This window comes from Tenrec ecaudatus, chromosome 9 (genome assembly GCF_050624435.1).
Source record: "Tenrec ecaudatus isolate mTenEca1 chromosome 9, mTenEca1.hap1, whole genome shotgun sequence".
In the NCBI taxonomy this organism is placed as follows: Eukaryota; Metazoa; Chordata; class Mammalia; order Afrosoricida; family Tenrecidae; genus Tenrec; species Tenrec ecaudatus.
The window spans coordinates 76,206,263-76,232,405 of record NC_134538.1 but is presented as its reverse complement, the minus strand read 5'-3'; the positions used below and the strand labels follow the sequence as shown (position 1 = coordinate 76,232,405).

General features: G+C 41.5%; 1 protein-coding gene across 1 annotated transcript in view; it reads left to right on the top strand.

The window, feature by feature from the left end:
* The first annotated feature begins 23,793 nt into the window (after positions 1 to 23,793).
* ITPRID1 (ITPR interacting domain containing 1) overlaps positions 23,794 to 26,143 on the top strand; it is a 113,848-nt gene continuing 111,498 nt past the window's right edge. Inside the window, exon 1 of the mRNA XM_075557324.1 lies at positions 23,794 to 23,944. Within this exon, the coding sequence (XP_075413439.1) occupies positions 23,794 to 23,944 (151 nt within the window). The remainder of the gene's footprint in view (positions 23,945 to 26,143) is intronic.

The following is a 26,143-nucleotide window of genomic DNA, read 5'->3' as shown; positions in this document are numbered from 1 at the left end:
TCTTATATCATGTGAGGAGATGATTTGATATTGAAAATAAACCCTTAAAAGGAGGAAGCAGTGGTCAAAAAATCATGAGTCCAGAGTTCAATAATACTTGCCTTACATTAATACATGGTTGGTCATTACCCGTTTACCCATTACATTTTGTAAATGATTGTGATTATTGTTACATGTAGGATTTATGCTCATCAGATAGTCAGGCCACCAAGGTGTTACCCAACCAGCCTTACACCAGGCTCCGTTACTAATTTGCCAGTGTGCTGTCCCGCGTACTGGGAGAGACTGATCTCCTGGTCTTTCTGGTTAGCCTCTCAGCACAGGGCTGGATCAATTACAAGGCTGGCTAGCCTACAGGTCAGAGTTTTATAAGGCTCTAGATGGGAGTCTAAGTGGAGCTGAGTCCAGGTGTGCTTTATCTACACATCCATAAACTCCACAGACTAGCCATGGCTTAGGCATGTCAGAGTCTGCACAATAACAAGATGATACAAGTAAATCAAGCAAGTCTTTGAATGTTTGGGAAAGAAGGAAATAATATCATGAAGTGCAAAATTCTTTTTGATAATTATTATCATTTTAACTCAGAACACAAAAGAAAAAAATTAAGTTTTCTGATTATATGAAATTTATGATGAAAGATTAAACAAATGTATAAGGAAGAAAATAACAATCATCCCAATTACACCACCTAGACAGTTTCTCTAGTAGCTCTCTGGACTAATTACTTTCCATTTTGAGAGAATTGTATATATGAAGGGGTCCCCCCAAAAAAATGGAAATTGTTTTTTTTTTCAAAGTTATGTATTTAAAATTTTTTTACAAAACAACCTTATCAGCTACAACATACTATACTCTCCATGACACTGAATACACTTGTGAAATCTGGGAGTCCATACTTGGAAACATTTTTCAAGCTCATCTGTTTGGATGGCTGAGAGCACCTCCCTTGTTTTTTCCTTCACCTCTTCTACCTCATCAAATCACTGTCCTTTCATGTCCCTCTGCATTCTCAGAAACAAAACGTCAGTGCATGGAGAGGGGTCAGGAAAGTAAGGTGGGTGGGGCAAGAGAGGCATGCCTTTTTTATCAAAAACTGACACACTAGGATGGCTGCGTGGGGAGGTGCACTGTCATGGTGGCAAAGCGATTTCCCCATCTGCCACAAAGCAAGATCTTTTTGTCACGCACTGTTATGCAGTCTTTTCAGAACCTCTAAATAGAAAGCTTGATTAACAGTCTGACCTGGTGGGATGAACTCCAAATGCACTATGCCCCTCACATTAAAAAAAGAGAGAGAGAGAGAGCATTATCTTGATCTTTGATTTCACTTGAACTTTTGGGGGGCTTGGTGATAATGGCATCTTCCCCTGGCTTGACTGATGTTTGCTTTGGGGGGTCATAAGAATAGCACCATGTCTTCTCACCAGTAATGACCTTGTGAACAAAGTCTGGGTCACGTCAGCACTGTTCTTTCAAAGCACAGCATGTTTCCACTTGACGCTCTTTTTCCTGGTCAGTCAGAACCCAAGACACAAACTTAATAGCGACCCTTTTCATTCCCGATTCTTTTGTTAAAATTCACTGAACCCAAGCTTCAAGATAGTCTGGATAACTTCCCCATCTCTTCTATGGTCCACTGTGGGATTTCAAGCACAAGGGCACAGATTTTGCCAACGTTTTAGTTCATTTGGATAGTTGACGTTCATACAGAATAAGGTTTGTCTTCAATCACATTTCATCTTTTATGAAACAAGAAAACCACTCATACACTTTAGTTTTTTCCCATAGTGCTGTCCTTATAAGCTGTGTTCAACATCACAACAGGTTCTGTGGCATTTTTCCTGAACAGGAAACCAAATTTCACAGCCGCACAGTGTTGTCTTAAATTGGCCATCACAAAAATCAAGGTTCAAATAAACCTGTTTTTGTTTTAAAGTTCACCAAGAGAACATTCCCAGTTGACCATCACTGGGTGCACTAACTCAGAGCAAGTTGCTTGATGCTCACCTAGTGGGAAAGATGCGTGCTATGAAAGCTTCCCCCAGTGGAAGCTTTGGGGTGGAGTACCCCTTAATATATATAATGGGATGTCCTATATCTTTTACTTTCTTGCATATGTGTTGATTGTATCATCAGCATATGCTGATGTTAAATTTATGAAAGCAACAGCTGGAATATTGACTAATAGTACATCTTTTGTTAAACACTTCTTTTTCTGATTGTCAGCTTGTCCATGAATAAGAATAGTTTTCTTTGTTCCTTTCTCCTCTGAATGGCTTTTGAGTCTTTTCTTGATGAATTGATCTGACTAGGACATCTGGAAGACATTGGGTAGACATCATAAGAATAAACATCTTTGCTTTGTGATTTGAGGTGGTGTCCAATATTTGGAAGAAAGATTATACGGTTTGATACTATCTCTTGGTTATTCAAAGTCATTCTTTCAATTTGAAATAGTTAATTTATATTACTAATTTGCCAAAGTTTCTAATGATTAATGAGTATTCCATTTTTTTCTAACGCTTTCTATTCTTCTATTAATTATTCAGCTGTTTTTTTCTCCTTTATTCTGTTAAGGTAGGAATTACATTGATATTTCACTAACAAGTCCATTTTGCATTCCTAGGATAAGGCCCACCTTGGTTTTGATGAATGAATTTTACATGTGACTGGATTTGTGTGCTAATAATATGCTAAGGGATTTGTTTGCTCCGATGTTGATGAAGGATGATGGCAAGTCATTTCTGGTTCTTGTTATATCTCTATCAAATATTACAATCCAAGTTATACTGGACTCACGAGATGAATTGAGGAGTATTCTTTCTTTCACTGTGTTCAGAAAGTGTTTTTGTGATATCGGTGTTATAGCTCCATTTTAGTGTGCTTCACTAGTGAGGACAACTAGGCCTGAGGTTTCTCTGTGGGATTAATTCTGATCACAAAGTTAGTTGCTTTAATAAGTATAGAACTATTTTAACCATTTATATTTTCTTTAAAAAATCATTTTATTAGGGGCTCATACAACTCTTATCACAGTCCATGCATCAATTGTGTAAAGAAATTTGTACATTGATTGCCCTCATCATTCTCAAAACATTTTCTCTCCGCATAAGCCCCTGGCATCAGCTCCTCATTTTCTCCCCCTCCCTTGCCACTCCCTCCTCCCTCAGGAAGCCTTGATAATTGATTATTTTGTCATATCTTACACTGTCTGACATTTCCCTTTGCCCACTTTTCTGTTGTCTGTCCTCCAGGGAGGAGGTTTTATATATATATATATCCTTGTAATCCCCTTTCCACTTCCCCCTCCCTCCCCCCTCCCGGTATCACCACTCTCACCACTGGTCCTGAAGGGATCATTCACCCTGGATTCCCTGTGTTTCCAGGTCCTATCTGTAGCAGTGTACATCCTCTGGTCTAGCTGGATTTGTAAGATAGAATTGGGATCATGATAGTGGGGGGAGGAAGCATTAAAGAACTAGAGGAAAGTTCTATGTTTCATCTTTGCTACACTGCACCCTGACTGGCTCATCTGCTCCTGATTTGTGATGTTTTATTAAGTTGTGTCTTCCAAGAAATTTACCATTTAGTCTACTTGATCAAATACATGACAGGAAAAAACCCTTTCTTAGGATTTTACCATTAATAAAAAGTCTTTCTAAAGTACTAACAGTTGATTTTGTTACTTTTCTTTATTGTTTGTTCTATTTCTTTAATTTCCTTACTTATTTCTATTATTTCTTTTCTTTGGATTTAATTTTCCTACTTTTAATTTCTTCTCACGGTGGAAACATAGACTGTTTACAAGGAGTGTCAGAAAGACTGCGAAAAAGTTCCATTTTATTTTATTCTGTTTTTCTACTTTTTGAAGCGCCCTAATGTGGTTTTGTGTTGGGTTGCTAACTGCCAGGTTAGCTGTTTGAAATTACCAACCACTTTGAGGAAAAACAATGGGTATTTCTAGTCACATTAAGAATCCGTCTTGGTAACTCACACAGGTAGTTATACTCTGCCCTCCAGGGTCTCTGTGAGTTGGTAGTGAGACTACTATGTTTGTTCTTTTCTAATAGATACCCTTTAAACTGTATTTTTGCTTCTAAGTATTACTCATGTTTTGACTGCATATCATAGAATTTTATAGATTGCATTTTTATTATCTTTTGGTTTAAATATCATAGAATATTCCCATTTGGTTTATAATTTGACCCAAGACTGTTTAATGAAGCTAGTTTAGGTTCTCAGTGTTTGAGGCATTTTCTAGATATTTTATTGTTACAGGTTCCTAATGTATACTGGCTTTAACAGGAACATTATTTGCATGCTTTTTAGGAATGTACTTAGTTGTGTTCTATGGCCCAGGGTATGATCTATGTTGGTGAAAACTCACGCCCACATGAGAAGGAATGTGTGTTTGACTGGTCTTAGGTGAAGGGGTTCTCTAAAACATTCATCAGAGTAAGTTGACGCATAGTGATGATCAAGTCATCTACATGCTTTCTAAATTTCTATTTTTTTCTTTATTTGCAAAGAGACGAATGTAAAATATTCGACTATTATTTTGGATCTATGTAGCAATCAAAAAGTACTGACTCCTTAGGGATATGGCAGGGGAGGTTGGAGGGAAATGCGGAGCTAATAATGATGAGCATAAGAAAGAAGAAATGTTGTGAAACTGTAGTGCTGAATATACAACTCTTCTTGATGTTACAGAACTATTCAATTGTACTATATGTAAACGCATGCACAATATGCTAATAAACCAATTTTTAAGTATTTCTTTTTTTAAAAGTATAAAACTATAGAAAAGTTTATTAAATAAAAGTACTGGATGTGAATTTATTGTTTCTCAACATATCCTCCAGCTAGGTCTACACACTTCTAAGCAGTGTTCCCACCTCTCTAATGCTTTCCCAAATAATTTGTTGTGCTTCAATTTGGTGTTGCTTGGTAGCTTCCAGTCTGTCCCAACTCATCGAGACCTTGGGTACAACAGAATGAAACACTGCCTGGTCCTGCGGCATTGTCGCCATTGCTCCTATGTCTGAGCCCATCACTGCAGCCACTGCTTCAATCCATCTTGCTGAAGGTTGTCCCTTTTTATGTTAATCTTCTATTCCATCAAGCATGAGACCCATCCAGGGATGGGTCTCTCTGACAACATGTAGAAACACATGAGACAAAGTCTTGTTATTTTTGCCTATGAGAAGCATTCTGGATGTACTTCTTCCAAGACAGATTTGCCTGTTCTTTTGGAATTCCATGGAACTTTCCATTGTTTTCACCAACACCATAATTCAAATGCATCCATTCTTTTTCTATCTTCCTTAGTCAATGCCCAATTTTCACATGTATTTGAGGTGATTGAAAATACCATGTCTAGGGGCAGGGGCCTTAGTTCTCAAAGTAACATCTTTGTTTTTCAACACTTTAAAGAGATCTTGTGCCGCAGATTTTCTTAGTGGATCGTGTCCTTTGATCTCTTGCCTGCTGCATCCATGAACGTTGATTGTGGAGCCAAGCAAGAGGAAGTCTTGGACAGCTTAAGTCTTTTCTCCATTTACCGTGACGTTGCCTACTGGTCCACTTGTGAGGATTTGGGTTTTCTTTACATTGAATTGTAATCCATACTGAAGGCTATAATCTTTATTCTTCATTAGCAAGTGCTCCAAATCCTCCTAATTTTCAATAAGCAAAGTAGAGTCATCTGCATGTAACAGGTTATTAATAAGCCTTCTTCCTGTACTGATGCAGCATCCTTCGTAATCTAACCTAGCTTCTCTGATTACATGATCAGCATACAGATTGAATAAGATGCAGCCTTGAGGCACACCTTTCCTTATTTTAAACCATGCCGTATGCCCTTGCTCTGTCCGCACAACTTCCTCGCGATCGCTGTACAGGTTCTTCATGAGCACAATGTAGTGTCTGGGATTCCTATTACTCTGAAGGATATTCACCCTTTATTATGTTTCACACAGTCAAATGCCGTAACATAGTCAATAAGACACAAGTTGATTTTTTTCTGGTGTTCTTTGCTTCCAACCAAAATCCATCTGACATCAGCAATGATACCATTTGTTCCACATCCTCTTCTGAATCTGGTCTGGCCTGAATCTCTGGCATCTCCCTGTCAATAGACTGCTGCAAATGTTGGATGATCTTAAGCCAAATTTTATTTGCATGTGATATTAATGACATTGTTCTGTCATTTGAGCTTTCTGTTGAGTCGCCTTTCTTTAGAATGGGCACAAAATTAATCTCTTCTAGTGTCATGGCCAAGAAAGTGTTTTCCAAATCCCTGGCATAAACAAGTAAGAATTTCAATTGGTATTACATCAATTCCTGGGGCCCTGTTTTTGCCTAATGTGCTCAGTGCAGCTCAGACTTTTGTCTCAGCACTATTTGCTCTTGCCCGTGGACTACCTCTTGAAATAAGAGAATGTGGATTGGTTCTTTTGGGCACGGTGACTGCATTCTTCCCACATTATTTTCATGCTTCCTACATCATGTACTATTTTGCCCAGAGAGTCTCTCAATATCGTAACTCGAGGCTTGAGCTTTTCTTTACTTCCTTCAGCTTAAAATATACTGGATGAATTTGAGGTTTTCTAACTCCAGGTCTTTGCACATTTTCTTATAATCGTTTACTTTGAACTTTTCTGTTCAGTTCTTTGACTTTATCTTTTTTTCCCATTTGCCTGAGCTCCTGTAGGATTAGAGAACGCTTCGGAGTCGTTTCTGACACCCACTTTGACCTTCTCTTCCTTGCCTGTCTTTGAAAGAACTACTGCTGTCTTCATAGATGATGCTCTGGATTTGCCACACAGCTCGTCAGGTCTTCTATCATTAGTGTTTGATGGGTCAAAACTGTTCTTGAGATCGCCTCAAAATTCAGGTGGAATATACTCAGGTTATATTTTGAATTTTGTGGACTGGTTTTAATTTCCTTCAGCTTTATCTTGAACTTATAAGAGTAGTTGATGATCTATTACACAGTCAGCCAGTGACTTGGTTCAGCTGCTGATACTGAACTTCTCTGTCATGTCTTCCCATCGATGTAGTCGATTTGATTTCTGTGTATTCCATGTGGGGAAATCCATGTGTACAGTCAGCGTGTGTGTTGTTAAAAAATGCTACTTGTTATGAACAAGTTATTGGTCTTGCAAAATTCTATCACGTGATCTCCAGTTTTATTCCTATCACCATGCCCATGTTTTCTGACTACTATTCCTTCCTCTTTGATTCCAACTTTTGCATTTCAATCATCAATAATTTTCAATGCATCTTGATTGCATGTTTGATCAATTCCAGACTGAAGACTTTGGTGGGATTCATCAAATTCTTTATCAGTAGCTTCTGTGGTGGTTGGTTGCATACATTTGAATATTAGTTGTATTGATTGAATTTCCTTGAAAACAGATAAATATAATTCTATCCCAGACAGCATCGCACTTCAAGATTGATCTTGAAATGTTCTTTTTGAAAATGAATGTAACGCCATTCATCTTGTTCATTTTTCAGCATAATAAATCATATGATCATCTGATTTAAAATGATCACCAGTCCATTTTAACTCACTGATGCCAGAATTTTGATTTTTATGTTTTCCATTTAACTTTTTCAGCTTCCAGTTTTCCTTTTTTGTTTTCCATTTAATTTTTTCAGTTTCCAGTTTTCCTAGATTCATTGTTTATATATTCCAAGTTCTGATTATTAACTGATCTTGGCAGTGGTTCCCTCTCATTTCTTGTCATGCTCCACCAGCAAAGGAAGATCCCACAGGCTTGACACCAGCCATGTCATTATGGTCAATTATACATTGACAAGGCAGCTTTTCCTCAGTCATATTTTGATGGACTCATCTTCTGGCACCATCTCTGACAACACTGTGCTTCTTTTGATGAGGTTATTTTCAGTATCTCACAATGTTTTGATTTGGTCCATATGACTTTCCATAGCTAATTTCTCCGAAATAGACAGCCTATTCCTTCTTCAAAGTCTGTTCCTAGTCTGGAAGCTCTGTTGAACATTGTTCACGTGTGAAATACCAGTGACATAGCTTGTAGCATGACAGCAACACACAAGGCATCGCCGTAGGACAAACCCAGCACTCCCTGTCAGTGCTCTCATTTACACCACATCAGAACAGCGAATGCAGTAGGCTTACTTGTGGAACACAAATCTCACTCCTTTTAAATGTTCTTTGTGTTTGGGGAACAAAAGGAAGTATGAGAGGGCAAGAACAGGGTTGTGGGATGGGTTAGGTAAGGTTTCCCACTGAAATTCCCATAAAACACCCTTGAAGAATGAGCAAGTATAAGATCATGATGGGGAGAGGGGGCAGCAGGCTCAGAACAACTTTGCAGGCCTTTTTCTCACCATGCAGCATTCACTTTTCTTAATAGCTTTGGTGATAAACCCCTAGGATGTCCCTTCAAGAAAATCTGTCAAGTTTATCTTTTGGGAATAACAACAACCCCCCCCCGCCCCCCCCCCCCCGCAAAAAAAAAAGTCACCCTAGCCTTTTGAGTTGACCTCTCTATGTTGGTAACGACCCAAGACAAGTAAGAACATTACTGAAAATACTTGTTGGCTGCTGTCTACTGCTCACATGCACAAGCACGTTGTGTTGGAACCAGAGAACGTGTGAACTAGAACCCTAGGATAAATAATGCTTCAGTTATCCTTGTGTTTTTCACCTTGATTATGTCAATAGTCTTTATTGATTTGATATTTTCATCATTTTCAATTTCTTTTAAAATCTGCTAATATCCTTTGTCTTGAAACATACTTTATCTTATTTTATTGATTATATACCAGCTTTCTCATGCTTAGTGTTTGCATTGCCTACTCACATTTCTTTTAATTTCATCTTTAATCTGTGCCTTTATATTTAAATGTACTACTGGAAATGATCTACATTGAGTCTTATTTTGTTTTGTTTTATTAGTCTGATAGCCTCTACTTTGTATGTGAGTGTTTGGTCTGTTTATATTCAGTGTAATTATTGACAGGTTTTTAGGTATCTGATGCTGGTGGCTGCTTTCTTCTTCTACATTTACTTTTTATTTTGCTGTTTCACCTATTCTGCTCTATATTTTGGTTTTCATTTTGCGATGGGAAGTTAAATCAAATGGCTCTTTTGGTTTTTAAATTGTTTTTTTTTAAATAATTTTATCGGGGGCTTGTACAACTCTTATCACAATCCATACACCCACCCGTTGTGTCAAGCACATTTGTACATTTGTTGCCATCATCATTCTCAAAACATTTTCTTTCCACTTTAGCCCTTCGTTTCAGCTCCTCATTTTTTCCCCTCCCACCCCACCCACCTCCCTCATGATTATTAATTTTTGTCTCTTCCCCCGCCCTTTTTCCCTCCTTTTCCTTTCTGTACTATTTCTCCATTCTAGTCTCTTTGCCCTTTCTGGTATGTGGTAATGGGTTCAAGTTGCTTTGAATTTGCCGAAGCTTATAGATTGATGAGCAAGATTTAAGCATCAAAAAGGAGAACAGGAAGATGAATTATTAGGGTAATAGCCACATGGGGACATGTTTGCTCCTGCAAAGGCATATTAAACAAAGCCTGCTACTCTGGTATTTTCTTCTCTTTTGTGTTTACAAGATTCTGTCGTTCAGGTTGTATATTGTTGTCATAGTTGTAAATGAGCCTACATAGAGTGTTGGCTTTATGAAGTGAAAGCATAAATCCTAGGGGCATAGATGATGGAGGACTTCACGGGCACTCAGTAAACAGTTTCAATGCTGGAAAGCCCTTTAAGGTGATTGGCATGCACAGGTCTTAAGCATGAGTACTTTCGACAATGCATCTCTCTCTGCATTTGCAGATTTCATCTAGGACAGAATTCTACTTTTCTTTGTCAGCAGTGTGGTATATATGTGTACAGTACTGTAGTGCCAAGACAGTTTCTTATTATCATTCGTAAGGGATACACTTTCTCAACTTCTGCACATTCTCTGGGATTTTATGGTGATGATAACGGCTAGGAAGAAAGGATATGGCATATCTGACAATAAAATCTGGAGACTATTTCTGTGATTTGTCTCTGTAAATTAACAGGTAGAACATTAAAAGATTTAGACACAGGAGATGGCCTTATGTTTTTATTTCTTTTTCCCACCATCAATTATTTCTTTGTTTTCTTGAATATATCACTTGCTTCTTTATGCAGTTAAGAACCTTACCATCATAATGGTTTCTATTGGACTAAAATATGATGCAAATCCTACTGCATAACAATATGTATTTTTCTAGTTGAAATGTGCTCCTGAATGGTTACATCACATCACTCGGCCTGCACTCTTTGAAAGGCATTAGGAATTATGTTGAAGGAAGCTAGATTGGAGTCAAACGAGTTTTCTTTCTTCAGAGACCTATGCCTCTCCTGCAAATCCTTGTACTCTGCCCTCAACACACACTTCACCTTTCACGCTCCAGGACAGTTGCCCTGTGCTTCTTTCAATATGACAACATGGTGGAGTTTGCCTCCTGGTATAGATGTTGCTGTTGATGTGAGACACACGGTCTTTTTTGATGCACAGCGACCCCATGTGTCAGAGTTGGAGAGCTACCCCACAGGGTTTTCTAGGCTGTAATCTTCACAGCAACAGAACACAAATTCTTTTTCCTACAGAGTGGATAGGTATACTCAAATACCTAGCCTTTCAGTGCACAGCCATATGATTCTATTATACTACCAGGGATCTCTGTATTCTAGTTAATAATTACTATTCATAGGCAACTGTTAGAGGCCTGGTACAGTGGCACAGTGGTAAATCACGAGACTGCCAGCCAAAAGTTTAACAACTTGAACCTCCCATCACTCCACAGAAGAAAACTGTGGCCACCGGCTTCTGTAATGGTTAATAGCCTTGGACACTCTATGGGGCAGTTCCACTCTGTCCTAACTCAGAATCAACTCAATGGCAGTGGGCTTAGTTTTGTTTGGGATAGCCAAAGGTTAGCTCTTCCAAATTTCCGTACAGTAGCCACCCAAATATTTAAGTCAACTGAATTTGTAGTTACCATTTTTGGATTTATTTATTTGTTAAGGACCTCATTTGTACATTGCACTTTTATGAGCAAGGGTTAGTGCACAGAATGTGCTTACCAGAAAAGAGCCTACACAGATGAGTGGATGATGATTTCTGCCTACTGGGAGAAAAGATAGAACCAAGAGTAACAGCTATTACCCATCCACTGAACAGTTATGTTTGATCACCTACTATTGACCTGGCACCACAAATATGAAGTTATTGGCCTTGCCTTCAAGGAGCGCACTGCATTGAGTGCAGGAGACAAACTAGAGTAAACCGCTCCCGCAGTGTGGTGAATGCTGCACTGGGGCCTGCACTGGTTGCTGTGCCTGCCAGACGCAGCCTAAGGTACCAGGAGAGGGGGATGAGGAGAGGTGGTTCTACAGAAAGACTTCTATTTGAGTTCTTCAAGTCTATGAAGTAAAAGCAGTGAGGGCCCTTTTAACATATAAATCATAAGTAACTAAAGCTGCTAACAGGGAGAATTCTTAAGTCTCAATTTGGCTGGAAATTCACAGTTGGAAAGGAACTGAGAGATGATGAGACAAAAATTTAACAGTAACAATAATAATGGAAGTGATTGGTTAAGCAGGAAGTCTTTACATTTGGGGTGAGACTATGAAAATGGGAAAGATGATTGGTTGGGTACTTTGGAAAATTCTTTATAATTGAATTGATCTTCATTGACTGTGGTCAAGAGACACTCACTGGCATGGTGGGTGTGTTACCTCTCTATTCATTGTCTAGTATTTTCACTCACCACATATGCATGTGTAAGCTGGGCAATGAATCCGGAAGGGCTGAGAAGGATTGATGCCTTTGAACTATGCTGTTGGTGAAGAACACTGAATATACCCTGTACTTAAAAAACAAAACAATAAACCAAATCTCACACGAAGTACAATCTGAATGCTCCTAAGAAGAAAATGTGGTGAGATTTTCTGATATGTTCCTTAGACAAGTTATTAAGAAGGACACGTGACACAAAATAGAGGGTCAGTAAAAAATAGATGAAGAGCCTCAAGGAGATGGGTTGGCATAGAGACTGCAATAATGAGACCAAACATAACAACTGTGAAGATCAAGCAGACAGGGTTTCTTCCTGTTGAACTTGGGTCGTTATTGAGTTGGAACTGACTCAATGGCAACTAACAACAATTCTATTGAGAACTTGGACTTTATCCAAGAAACCTAGCGTACATTTAGTGTTTCCTGGAAAAGCAGCCCTGAAAAATACATGAGGTTCACTGAGGTTAGTCAAATGTATGAAACCCCCTAAAAGGGAAATCTGTACCCAGGTCAGGTACCTTTTGAGGGCAAGCAGTTCAGTGTGGAGAGTGAGTTGTGTCTGAAGCTATCTAGAGTGTGGTGATGTTGAAAAGGGAGAGAGAAGGCAGATGCCTCGGTCAGTGTGTTTAAGTCTTAATTTTCTATCCTGTTTCCTAGAATATGAAAAACTCCTGAGCGATTCCAAGCAGAATGAGGGCAAGCTCAGAATCACGTGTTAGATAACGGCTTTGCCAATTGTGTAGAAGGAAACAACGACAAGGTGCTTTTGTTTAACACCGCAGACATGGGTAATGTGTGGTTATTAAAGATTATAACTTCAAATTATAAATTACTATCATCTATACTATTACCTACTATATGCCGAGGCACTGTCTAAAGGACAAAGAAATCTGGCTTGGAAAATGTACATCCAGAGGTCCACTGACTGTCTTAGAGGCAAGGATGGCTTGACTTCACCTTACCTATTTGGGACATGTTGTCAGGAGAGACCAGTCCTAGAGAAGGTATCATATGTGGTCAAGTAGACGGAAATCAAGAAATAGGAAGACGCTGAAGATGAATGGACACAGTGGCTGCCACGGTGGGCTCAAACATAATAATTATGTGGATGGTGCAGGGCCAGGCAGTGTTTTGTGTAGAGGGTCACTATGGGTCAGAGCTGACTGTGAAGGTTGCTTTTAAGTGGTCAAAAGCATGATGGGAAAGTACAAGGAACTGCTGTCTATAGAACGAAAGGTCAGGAGATAACATGTCACACATAGTTGAATGTCTATGGCATACGCCTTGAAAAACAAACCAAATTACATAATCCAGACCCACGGTGCTGCTATAGGACAGTATAGACCTGCCCATGGTGTTCCCAAGGCTGTGCATCTTAACAGAAGCAGATGCTTCATCTTTCTCCCAAGGAAAACCACACACCTTTGGTTAGCAGCTGAGAGATTTCATCATTGCACCACCTGGACCCCTCAACAAACCTCTCGTATAACTTAATTTAATAAATGTCTCTCGACTGTCTAGGCTTTCTTTGTTGTTGTCTTGTGGCATTGGACTGATTCCAACCATGTGTCTCTTATGAAGTAGAACTGCTCTGTAGCGTTTCTCGGCTGTGGGTTTATAGAAGCAGATCAGCAAGCCTCTCCTTCCGAGGTGTTGCAGCATGGGTTGGGCTCCAACTTCCTGCCTTGCCAGCACAAGAGCATTATACCGACCAGGCCATTATAAAAAGCTAGGAATCAGAGATAAAGAATGACAAATATGCTGAAAGGGGTAGGATTTCTCTAGAAAGAAGACAGCATTTGATGTGAATTTAGAAGGATGAGCAGGGGTTTTCTGGAGAGAAGGGGAATTCATAGTGCTGGGAGACAAGCATCTTGTGTGAGTCTTACATGCTCAGCCTAGAAAGCCACGAGCCACAATCTCTTGGTACTTGAAGCTGAAAATCACTTTGGGGGAAAGAAATACTACCATGTGAAGCAAATTGATCAAATTGGTGAAGCCCTTCAGTCACTCCGGGATCCAGAAGGTGAACTCGAAGGGCAAGGCAGAGGTCAGGCAGCCTGTGTGCATGGCAAAGTGTTGCCACCCATTTTTAAACACGGGGACAGATCGACTCAATAATATCGTGACCTGTGGCAAGATAAAATTTACTCATTCCCAGTTTGGGTTTTCTCATCGACTTTGTAAGATTGTAATAAGGATTTGCACTCAGTGCCATCGAGTCTGAATCATAGTGATTCTATCAAACAGACTAAAACTGTTCCCTAGAGTTTCTGAGACTGTATATCGTTTAGGAATAGAAAGTCTCATGCATACCTCATTATGCCACCAGGGCTCCTGTATCCAGTGGTGGTGCATCCACCTCGAACCCATAGCGGCCACAGAGGTGTGCTCCACGGGGCTATTTCATGGCTGTGCTTTCACAAGGTGATCGCTAGAACTTTGCTCTAAGGTGCCTCAAACCTCCAGTCTTTTAGATGGCAGCTGAACCCATTGAACACGTTCACCATGTACATCACTCAAACTCCAAACGCACAACAAAGATGATCTATCCATTATTTCTTCTTCTTCAGAAACCAGGTTGAAAGTTCATTTCTCAGGTGAGTCAGCAAAACATCTTCATAATGACCAGTACCACAGCAGGAACGCCATTGTCTTACACTGTGTCTGATCCATGCTGAATCCATTCATGAATTGAAAAGGATCATAGGTTAATTCAAATGAATTCAACCTAAAGGAATGTTTCACTGGGCTTCCTATTTCTATGAGAAATTCTTGAGAACCCCTGCTCATTACCACCACGATTGCAGCCACCCCGGAGCACGGTTGGGTCAAGTATGTCCTGCTAATCACCTCGATGCGTGCTTAACACCCACCGGCTACTCTACAGGAGAAAGATAAGGCTATATGATCCAGTAAGATTGCACAGTCTCGCCCTTCTCCCCAGAAGCTTCTCTGAGCTTTAGGCTTCTTCTGGGAAGCCAGCATCTCTCCTGTCTCCCTCTGGCCACCATCATGATCATCTTCCCAGGACCTCATCAGCCATGATGAGAGGTTCTCTGAGATCTACAAGATCTGGGAGATCGCAGACGGACTGTGTCTGGAAGTGGAGGGGAACAAGGGCAGTAGGAGAGAAGGTGACCTTGATGACACGCTCATTGGTGGCAATGCCTCAGCTGGAGGCCCCAGTGGCGATGGAACAGAAAGCAGAGTGATCACTGGTGTTGAGATCGTCATGAACCCTCACTTGCGGGAAACCAGCCTGATAAGGAAGCCTACAAGGAGGACATCAAAGACCACATGAAATCAAGCAAAGGCAAACTCGCAGAGCAGAAACCAGAAAGAGGAAAGCCGTTACTGGCAGGGCTACAGAACAAATCAAGCATAACCTTGTGAATTTCCAAACCGACCAGTTCTTTCTGGGTGAAAACATGAATCCGAGGGCATGCTTGCTCTGCTGGACTACCAGGAGGATAGTGTGACCCCATTTACGATCTTTAAGGATGACTGAGAGCTGGAGAGATGTTAACACAGCGGGCCACTCACGGCCCATCATCCACCAGCCTCACCTGCTGCTGTGCACCACATGATCCCGGGCCTCAGACCAATGGAACTGATGACATCGTGAGCTCTTCATTTACTTTTGACCTTGATTTATTTGGAGCTGAGGCATTTTATTATGATGATTTTATTTTTTTAGAGGGGGGAAAACATGTCATGTGGGTTGTCTAAAAATTAAATGCATTTAAATTAATAAAAAAAGATTTTACAGTCTTGGAAACCCTGTATAGACTCACTCTGCATTGGAATTGACTCTATGGGTGTGAGAACCTCAAAATTAAACAAGATGAGCGACTTCCATGCCATGCTCTGATCTTGGGGATGAGATACGATCTGCTCAACCCTAGACGAGGGGGCAGGATTGAATAATCTCCTTCTTGTCTCAGTATCCATAGTGAACAGCAACAATCTTGTCTCTCACAGAGACCTATATGTTATACAGGGTTCTCTAGAGAAATAAAACCAAAACACTAATAATTATATAGATATAAAACATAGGAAATAAACAGTTAATTAATCTATAAAGCAGTATAAATGGCTCAGTGAAACTCACTTCCATGAGACAGAAAATACACCGGCAGTCCTTCAAGTCTTGAGGGCCACCGGATAGTCCTCTGTAGAGCAATTCAGGCTATCTGGACACAGACAGCAAACAGCAAGGCAGGTCACCAACAGTCAGCCAGATGACAGGGTCCTACAGCCCCCAGTTCAAGAGATGTAAATTCCAATGGCGTGATGAAGCAGGTCTTGAAGGAACCTCAAACTACAGCGACACAGTCCATGGGTTAGGTGTCCTACAGGTAGTGTCGCTTGCAAATGGAGGCAAAGAACAAGCAAGGCAGTCACTCACTGGTCTGATCATCAATGAGCTAAAGACAAGACAGGTGAGGCTCGCCAAACCATTTATCTCTCCGCCCTTCAATCAATCCCAAATGTGTTTATCAGCCAGGTTGGCACAATTACCTAACTACCTCACTGGGTAAAAGCCTTTGTGATTTCTAGGTAGTAAGACGATAGAGTTGATTCCAACACCTTATTTGTAATCAGTGCTCACAATTTAGAAACGTTCGTAAGTGATAGAGTCAGAAATGACTCATGACTATCATAAATGCCACATAAATCAAACACGGAAGATCATTCTGGATTTGTGCACTCTGAGAAAAGCAGAGGAGGAGATGAGGCACACACTAGCCCCTAAAGACTAGCCAAGTACTGAAGGGAGAGGAGTCCCATATGTTTGTGCCAGGCTTTCCACAGGAAAAACTGTCCTTGGAAGAAGAGTCTGAAAGCTCCCTAAAGATTGGCCTGGCTAAAATCAGGGCTGGTGAGGGACAGTAATGAGAAGGGGTGTGGGGAGATGGAGGGCCATTGAAAGAAAACAAACACGGAAGTGGGGGGAGGAAAGGGAACTTGGCATGTCACGGAAAGAACCACGTGTGAGCAGAGACGAGGCTGTTTGAGCTTGGTGGGTTCAAGAAGAATGGAGGCGCACTGAAACCACTAACTCTGGTAAAGGGGACACATTCCTTTTCAAGAATAGCATAACTAAGGCCGAGAATGCCAAAGGGAGATTTCAGAGGCTTTAGAAATATGAACCTAACGAGGGAAATTCAGTGTTTCAGCTTTGAGAGAAATAAAACGAAAGCAATCTATATTTAACAAAAATATCCGCTCCCTCATTGGCCCTCCTTGCTTCATCCCCCAACCTCAGAAGGAGGCAAAGAAAACGTTGAGAAGAAAAGAGTAGAAATGTTGAAGAAAGGGAATAATTTAGGAAGGAAAATGTCTCCAAAGCTGGAAAGATATTGGATCCAGAGTTGTTGTTGTTGCTGTTGCTGGTGGTGGTGGAGGTGGTGGAGGTGGTGGTGGCGGTGGTGGTGGTGGCGGTGGTGGAGGTGGTGGAGGTGGTGGTGGTGGAGGTGGTGTTGGTGGAGGTGGTGGTCGTGGTCATGGTGGTGGTCGTGGTGGTTGGTGGTGGTGTAGCACTGAGTAAATGCTGGGGGGTGTTGTTTTTCTTAGGTGCCAATGAGTTAGTCCCAACTCATAAAGACTCTGCCCAACAGAAGGAACACTGCCCAGTGCTTGCCATTATTGCTATGTTTGAGCCCATTGTTGCAGCTACAGTGTCAATCCCTCTCATTGAGGACCTTCCTCTATCTTGCTGCCCCTCCACTTTACCAAGCATGACGTCCTTCTCCAGGCACAAGACCCTCCTGCTCTGTCCAAAGTATTTCAGATTGTCTCGGTAGCCTCACTTCCAGAAAACAGTCAGGCTGTATTTCTTTCAATATAGATTTGTCTATGCTTTTGTCAGTCCTTGATACTTTTAAATTTTTGTCACCATTCAAATGGATTGATTCTTTATCAGTCTTCCTTATTCTGTTCCCAACTTTCAGGTGCTTATGGGGCAATTGAAAATACCCTGGCTTGAATCAGGGAGACCGTGGTCCTCACGGTGGCAGGGAGTAAACACTGAGGAATAGCAAGAGGTAATTCATTTAAGCTCAATTTCCCTAGCTGTCACACCATTCTGCCATGATGTATATGTAGCATTTGGTGGCTTGTGTATTGCTATGAAGCTGCAAGCTATGTATGTCACGGATGTTTCCATTACCAACAGAGTGGCCCATTGTAGAGAGGTTTCCGTGGAGCTTCCAGACTAAGATAGACTAGGAAGATGAGACTAATGAGCTACTTGCTAAAATTAGCCCAGGAAAGTCTTACAGATAACAACAGAACATGGCCAGATGGAAGATTAACCTTCTCATCTATTTGGACACAAATAGACCAGTAACTGCGTTTGGTTATAAATAAAGTCAGCATGAGTCCGTGCTGACTCAGCAGCAACTAGTGACAACACACCATTTCTAATATCCAGGTCACTGTAACAGTCTTTGAGTGAACAATCTTTTACTTATTTCTACTAACATAAGAACTCCAAGTCCAAGAGAAGTGACTTTAGTTTCTGCTTTGGTTAAACTGCTTTGTCTTTAAACGCAGTCTGCTCCTACGTGGCAGGAGTAAACACCCTTTACATATTTTCCTGGTAGGAGGAAGCCGCCACAGCACAAGTCAGCGCAGACTGCTCGTTCTTCCAAGCAGAGTGTTGATAGTACAGACTATTCCCCGGGATCTGCCTCGACTTCACTGCATCATTTGGAACCCGTTGGATATATTTGTGAGACTTGGATAAGGAAGGAAGCCGGAAGGACATGTCTCTCTTGGCTTTACCTCTCTAGTGTTTTAGCCTCGGGGTGGTCTTCCAACCCGTTAAGTGACTGGGAAAATGTCTCCTGCTTTTACAGTTTTGATGAATATTGCTTTACACAATTTTATAATGTGGGATCCATTGGCCAAATTCTCAACAGTCTATGTAGAGACTAGAAATAGAAAATGCAAATTATAGATTTATTTTGTCTTATCCAATGCTCTCATTTTATGAAGGAGAAAATTAAATGCCTAAAGAACCTAAAATGACACGACTGATGTCGTAGAGCCAGGTGATAACTATTTATTATATATCTGTCAACAGTTACTTTTGTTTTTCCTTGCTGATGGATTGACATCTTTCATTTACTTGTTAGATGTTAGGAGGCACAAGAGAAGATATTTGCCTTGGAGTTTGGTTTTACAGTATTAGAATATATGGAAATTAGGTGCTTCAAAAACCCATTGCCAATGAGTTGATTCTGGTGAGCAGACACCCTCACAGGATCTGAGACCATCTTCATCAACACAGAGAGCCTCATCTTCCTCCTCCAGGGTGAATGGCTGTTTTGAACCATTAGCATTGGAGGTCAATGCTAATTCCCCAGTGCAACTGGAGCTCTTAAGTCATACAAGTTTGCTTCAAAAGAGAAGACTGTGTGTGTGATTTTTCTATTTTGCAATCCACAATGTATTATTCCCTGATGCCCGGCAAGTGTGTAGTTGCTGCGTATTCTGACAACGTGTTTAGCTGCTGAATACCAGACTTCATGATTCCACAACAAAATTTGCTTTGGTATCCCTCAATGCCTTGTTGGTATGCAATTAAAAAGTAACCCATTCAGCAAGCCCATATCGAGGACTTTTCCTATGCAATTATGATCTAAGAGCTAAAATCTCTGTTTTGAAGGAACTGCCAACATGTTTAGACAGAAATGTAAACACAGGCTTATAAAACAATATGAAGATAGAGCTGTGTATGATCTACAAGAATACATAGAAATAATTTAAAAGTGCTACCCTTGATCACAGACCGCATTCCGAAGTCATGGTCAGGAGTAGAGCTACCACCTGTAACTGCTACCATGGAACTGTGGCCACAATAGAGGGCATGCCCAGTGTCTGATATGAGCCCTCTAACTAATCTCTGGCAGGTTTGCATTTTACATGTTATCAAGGTCACAGAAAAACTTCATTCTCTTGATTCCAAAATCATATCAATTCATCAATTATCCAAACTGAGTGATCTCAGAGGAGCCTCAGAGTGAATCTCAAGATGGTACAGGTTTTCCATTATGTGTTAGTCTGGGTATACTAGAGACACAAATTCATAGATGCTTGCAAGTGTAAAAGGAAGAGGTTTATATACAAGAGCAGTTGAATATTGAGAAAATGTCCCCGCTCAGTTCAGATCAAGTCCTTAAGTCCAATATTAGCCCATACATCCAATACCAATCTATAAAGTCCTCTGAAGACTCACAAAATACATGCAATGATGCCAAATGCAGGAGGATCACAGGCCAGTGGGTTGGAAGGGTGAACCCAGTGGAATTGTAAGCAGCTCAGTGCCGGCAGAGGTCTCTACATGGCTTCTCTGGATCCAGAGGTCTGGTTGCATCAGGCTAGGTCCACGTGGCTTGCCCGGCTCCCAGGACGTAGCACCATGTGTCTCATCAGTAGAACATCTCTCAGGGAGTGAGTCTTGAGTCTTGTCAGTAGAGAGTCTCCAGAGAAGTGAGCCGAGAGAGAAGAAATACAGGAGTTCCCAGAATCCTCAGGAGAAGGCCACGCCCACACAGAGGTCTCATTGGCTATGACCCAATTGACAGTCTAGACTCCACCCCATCACTCATAATCTTCTCAAGTCCCAAATTGAAACCAGAATATGTAACTGCCACATAAACTAAGGCCCTGAAGGGTATGGGTTGTCTCAGCTGCAGCAGCAATGGGCTCCAACATAATCATAATTGGGAGGAGGGTCCAAGATAGGAAAGTATTTCCTTCTGTTGAACCTATGATTATTATGGGCTGGAACCTACTCCATAGCACCTAACTACCACAAGAGCACCCTATACATCATCTAGGACAGTGGGTCTCACCCTTCCTCAGGCCACGATCCTTTAATACAGGTCCTAATGTTGTGGTGACCCCCAATCACAAAATTATTTTCATTGCTACTTCATAACTGTAATGTTGCTACTCTTATGAATTGTCCTGTAGATATCTGATATGCAGGATGTATTTTCATTGTTACAAATTAAACATAATGAAATCAGTGATTCATCACAAAAACAATATGTAATTATATATTGTGAAATATTTATTACTCATGACAAATAAATGATATTTTGTCTTGAAGCATGATGTAGCATGGGCAACAGTCTTCACACCGGGTCCTTGTATGTGGGTGTAGCTGCGTGTGGGTAGACCCACCTGGGGACGGATAGAGGAGGAGCGTCTCAGATCCTAAGACCATTGGAAATATGTATTTTCTGATGGTCTTAGACAACTCCTGTGAAAGGGCCGTTTGACCCCCTAAAGCGGTCATGACCCACAGTTTGAGAACCACTAGTCTATGATAATTAGAATTTTTTAAATGATTACATTGATAGGTAATGCTTCTATTTCCACTTGCCAGGATACAGACAAAGAGCAACATGGAGAAGAGAAGAAATAAGAAAGAAAACTATTCAGTTTTGTCTCAATTATTTTGTAAACATCTGCCCTAAATGTGCTCCCAAATTCTATATCATCGTTATTCCACACTCCGTATAGAGATGGAGAAACTGATTATCAGTAAAAAAGGAGCATTCATGGTTGGATTTGCTTGAGCTAGAGCCAGTATGATAAGAAATTGTTATACTTCTTATTTTTTTCTAATTGTGATGATTGAAAAGAGTTTTGATAACATTTTGGTACTTTTAAAAATGCCATATATAATTTATTAAAATTATATATAATATATAAATTATATATGCATATATAATTTTTCTTATGTTTGGTTCTTAGAACACATAGTTTTGCGCTGTCTTTTTATATCCTATAGATGACTTAAGCATGTGCTCACATTGATGAGAGTACACAGGACTAATGACACCACAGTCATGAGAACTGAAGGGATTCTAAGAGCAAGAAGTGCCAGGAATTGCAGGCTGTGTCATCCAGTACTAGGGTTCCATTTTGCATCGAGTCCAAGTTGACAAGAATTTGGTTCTGAAATGGTCCTGAGAACAACAATGATAATCTATGGAGTCAGCAGAGGTCATTTGCAATGTTATCTTGACAATCTGCCCTGTGGAGCCTTAGGTCTGCCGCCAGACCAGATGAGTGGCCCTTCCATAGGGTGGCTTCCAGGGACTGGGAATTGGGGTAAAGTGAGGGCCCACCAAGGGAAGGGCCTTCAAGCATGGGGGACCAGTTTTCCTGAAGCAGCCGCGTCTACTAGCTGGGAAGCCATCCTCGAACTCAAAGGGAACAGAAGACTCCTTCACAGATCACGCCCTGGTCTTGCCCTTAGAAAGGGCTCCCCATTCTTTGATGAGCTCCTTTCTGCTGCAGCAAGTACACTTCCACTAGGACGCTGTTCAAAACCACGGCTGCGGTCAAACCTGCCACTGTGGAATGAGAATAAAGTAGCACTTTCATTGAAGAATTTGATGATTTTAAAAAAATGTTCTATTAAGATAAAAAAGATACAGTCAGGCAATTCTAACGATGGTGACCCCACCGGTGTCAGAGTAGATCTGTGTGCCAAAATGTTTTCAAATGGCTGTTTTGTTTTGTTTTGTTTCAGAAGTAGATTGCTAGGCCCTTCTCTGAGGCACGTCTAGATGGATCAAATCTTCAGTCTTTCATTAGAGGTCAAGTGTGGTAACCATTGGCATCCCCCAGGGATGTAACCGGGTAGCTCAAACCAGCAAGAGTAAGAAAACGTGGCCATCAAGTCAATTCCAACTCTTAGGGATCTTGGGTCAGGTTTCAGAGACTGTCCATCTGTATAAGAGCAGGCAGCCTCAGTTTGTTCCCTTGGAGCAAATGGTGTGTTTGAACTAGAAATCTTGTGATTATTGTTGCAATGCCTAAGGCGCAGTGCCTTTGGGCTCCTTATGCGGCAGTTAATACTGCTTACAGATCACAGGATTGTGCATGGAAACAGAAGCTTGCACGGACTCCATTGCCCGACTTTGAGTCCTGTTTGGCTATGTGGTATTGACAATGCACCTGAACCCTCTGCTCTTTAGTTTACTATAAAATAGTGACAATTATAGCATTTCCTTTGCTAATAATTAAATTCTATAATGGATGCTTTGACTACAGGTAGTGTCAAGCACATTCTTTAACAGTTTTTAAAGATCAGTATAATTTATTCCCAATTTTGAAACAAAAGACTTCTCCGAAGTTATGCAATTTGCCCATGGCAAATAGATGGCATGCAGCCAAGACTATCCGGTTCCAAAGACATCATTCCCCCCACGTTTTTGGTCTCAAAGATATCATTGTTAGAGCAATTTGAAGGATACTTATTGTAACACTCAATGTGTCACAATGTCCTTCTTGGCTTGCATGTGTCTTCACGGCCAATTCCTTTGCTTTCCACACTTGCTTCAGACCGCTAAATGAAAACTCTCCCACCGACGTGGCGGGGGCTTGGATCCTGGATGTGCATGGCAACAAGTGAAGCCAAGTTAGTTCCCAATGTCTAGCTGCTTCCCCACTCAAAACAAACGAACAAAATAAGAGCAACAACAACAACATAATCCCCCGACTCATTGACGTCAAGTGGATTTCAACTCTCAGCACTCTGATGTGTCACGGAGAACTGTTCACAGGGCTTTCTTGGCTGCGATCTTGATGAGAGGCAATTGCTTGCCCTTTGATCCCACAGTGTTACCGGGTGGGTTTCAACTGCCAACCTTGCTATTGGTTGCCAAGCACACACTCTTTGTACCACCCTGCACCTTGCCTTCCCACTCAGCAGGAGCCCGTGGGCTCTATTGAGCCAAGGCTCAGATCAGGTGGAAAGTCCAGCCTCCATAAGGCCGTGACCCTGGATTCACGAATTTGACTGTGAGTTGTGTCCTCTTCCTCTCCCATCAGTCCTGGAAAGCTGCGCTCACTGCGTCTACTTTGTTTGTGTGTATGTTCTAAACTAGTTTGCTGGATGACTCTCTTCTGATGGCTGAGAAGTGGCCTGCTTCTGACAATCCCCAAGGATGCCAGGAAAAGAACAGGAGAAAGATCCTGAAGTCCACCAAGAGGGCATGGATGCCCCTGGATGAGCAGCTGCCTCCCGGCTTAGAAAAAGGCTGCACCAACCCCAGGCATGGTAAGAGAAATTTGAAGGGTTGTGTGTAGGTTGAATTCAGCAGCTGGAGGCAAATGAGGTGGGGCATGGCGTAGCTTTGGGAGGGATCCATATTTCTGGCATGAGATCAGAAACGTCCTGAAGCAGACACTTTTGATTTCCCACACAGACACTCCGAACTGAAATCCTCCTGAGGGACACAAACCAAATGACTCCCTCTGCTTTCTTACCGCTCTGATACCCCCTCATCTTGAATCCCACCACCCTCCCCAAACTCGGAATCCATCTGTGATTCTGGCCAGAGGCAAGAGGCTTCTTTAAGGTCATCGAACAAAAAAAATATATTTTTAATTCAAATAATTTAAAGAGTAGTAAGAACAAAATTGCTTCTCCCCTCTACCCCATTATGTGCAATACATGAATCACTGATGGTTGGTTTGACCTCCGTTTGCACTGCCCAACTCATTTTACCCCTTGACAGTGCTTCAGTTGGAGAACAATAGTCGTGCACATCCACGGGAGCCGATGGGTGAAAGTTGGCCATTTGAACCCACTTCATTGTGGTTGCGTGGTAGCCTGCTAATGGTCAGAAGTTTAATGCCACCAGCCACCCCACAGGAGAAAGACTGAATCAGAAACAGCCAGATGGCAACGGCTATAGCCCCTGTGCCCGGGGCCTTTTCAGTTCACCTGACACCTCGGAAGGAGGCGTGTCTACTCTCTTTATTTGCTAGGGTAAAGTCAAAGAAAACTGGTCCAGAGTAGCTTGTGGCCAACCAGATGAAAACGAATATTTAACAAGAAAACTGGCTTTGATCTCCTTTTGCTGGTGGACGAGCTGTTAAGCCAGCGGTAAAAATTCCACCTTAAAAACGTGGTGTCTTCATAACACAGGGTGCCTTTGGCAACCCCGGGACTTCAGTGCAATTTATCCCTGGAACGAATGCAAATTTGGTTCCTAACCTGGCAGAGACCTCCTTGCAAATAAACATCGCTGGCTGCCTGCCTTAGGTAAATGTCGTGATTCAATAAGGAGAGGCTCCGTGGTGATTTATATGCAACAAGAAAAAGACAAACGTCTCCTATGCTTTTTCACCCTGCCTATTCATGCCAGGTAATTTAAAAGTTACCCTAGCATCCCTTGCTCCTCTGTGATTGATTTGTCTTCCCTTTCACATTTTCTTTCACCAAAAAGAAAAAATTGCCATCTCTTGGCAAGTTTACCCTGAAATCCCAGGAAAAGATGGTTATGGAAAACAGGAGGTTTTGCTTTGGGTGTAGGGGGTGGGGTGGGATGGGACGGGGAGTGTGTGGAGGGGAACGAACTTGCTCACAGAAACCGGGAACTAAACATGTAGGGAATAGAACCGTTGAGTGGTGACACAATGTTCAGGTCGGGTAGGTGTTGCTGCTCATGCGCCGGCTGCCCACTGGTCTGTTTCTTTCTCATTTGTAGAAGACTTCAAACAAGAAAGAATTCAGCTGTGGCTAGACTCTGGATTCTTGTGAGTGCCTCTTTGTGCCCTGAAATAAGTTGAACTGGTGCAGGTGAGGCCCTCTCCTGATAGGTTCTCCCTCCTGATAAGCCCTGTGGGGGAATCGTTTCCTACTAACAACCTTGTCTTAAAGATACATTGCTCTTCTAGTAGTCAGTCCCAGTCTTGGCTATGGTTCATTTCTTGACAAGATCTATGTGACAATGTGAGCAACCTTGTTAGGGACAAGTGAGGCTCACAGAGATTTATTTTTTAATTGGGAGCTCCAATGATGGCTGGACTACTGAAGAAGCTGCACATCAGTTTAAGAGAACGGAATGTCATTTCAGACCCTGATGATTCACTGGTTTCCAAAAGTCCTTTCTTAAGGAAGGCAAGCTCTGCATTTGCCTTTGACTCTTATGTAAAGAGAGCTTGTTATAGTCCATCCCCATACATTGTTTGACTCTCAATGGCTTTGTTTCTTTGTAGGGCTCCTATAAATGAAGATGGCCGGCAGGACATTGACTGCACTGGTAAGACAAGAAGCTTCTGCAAGTGAATCTTAGTGGGGTATACACTGAAATGTCTCTATGAATGTCTTCTCAAAATGAGCACAGCTTCCCAAAAAGTCCTTTCAACGCAACTCCTTCCTTTAATATAAATGATGGTGTCCCAGGAGATAAATGATGGCGTCCAGGAGAAAATTTAACCAAGGGCAGGTCAGGGTCCAGACAAAATGACT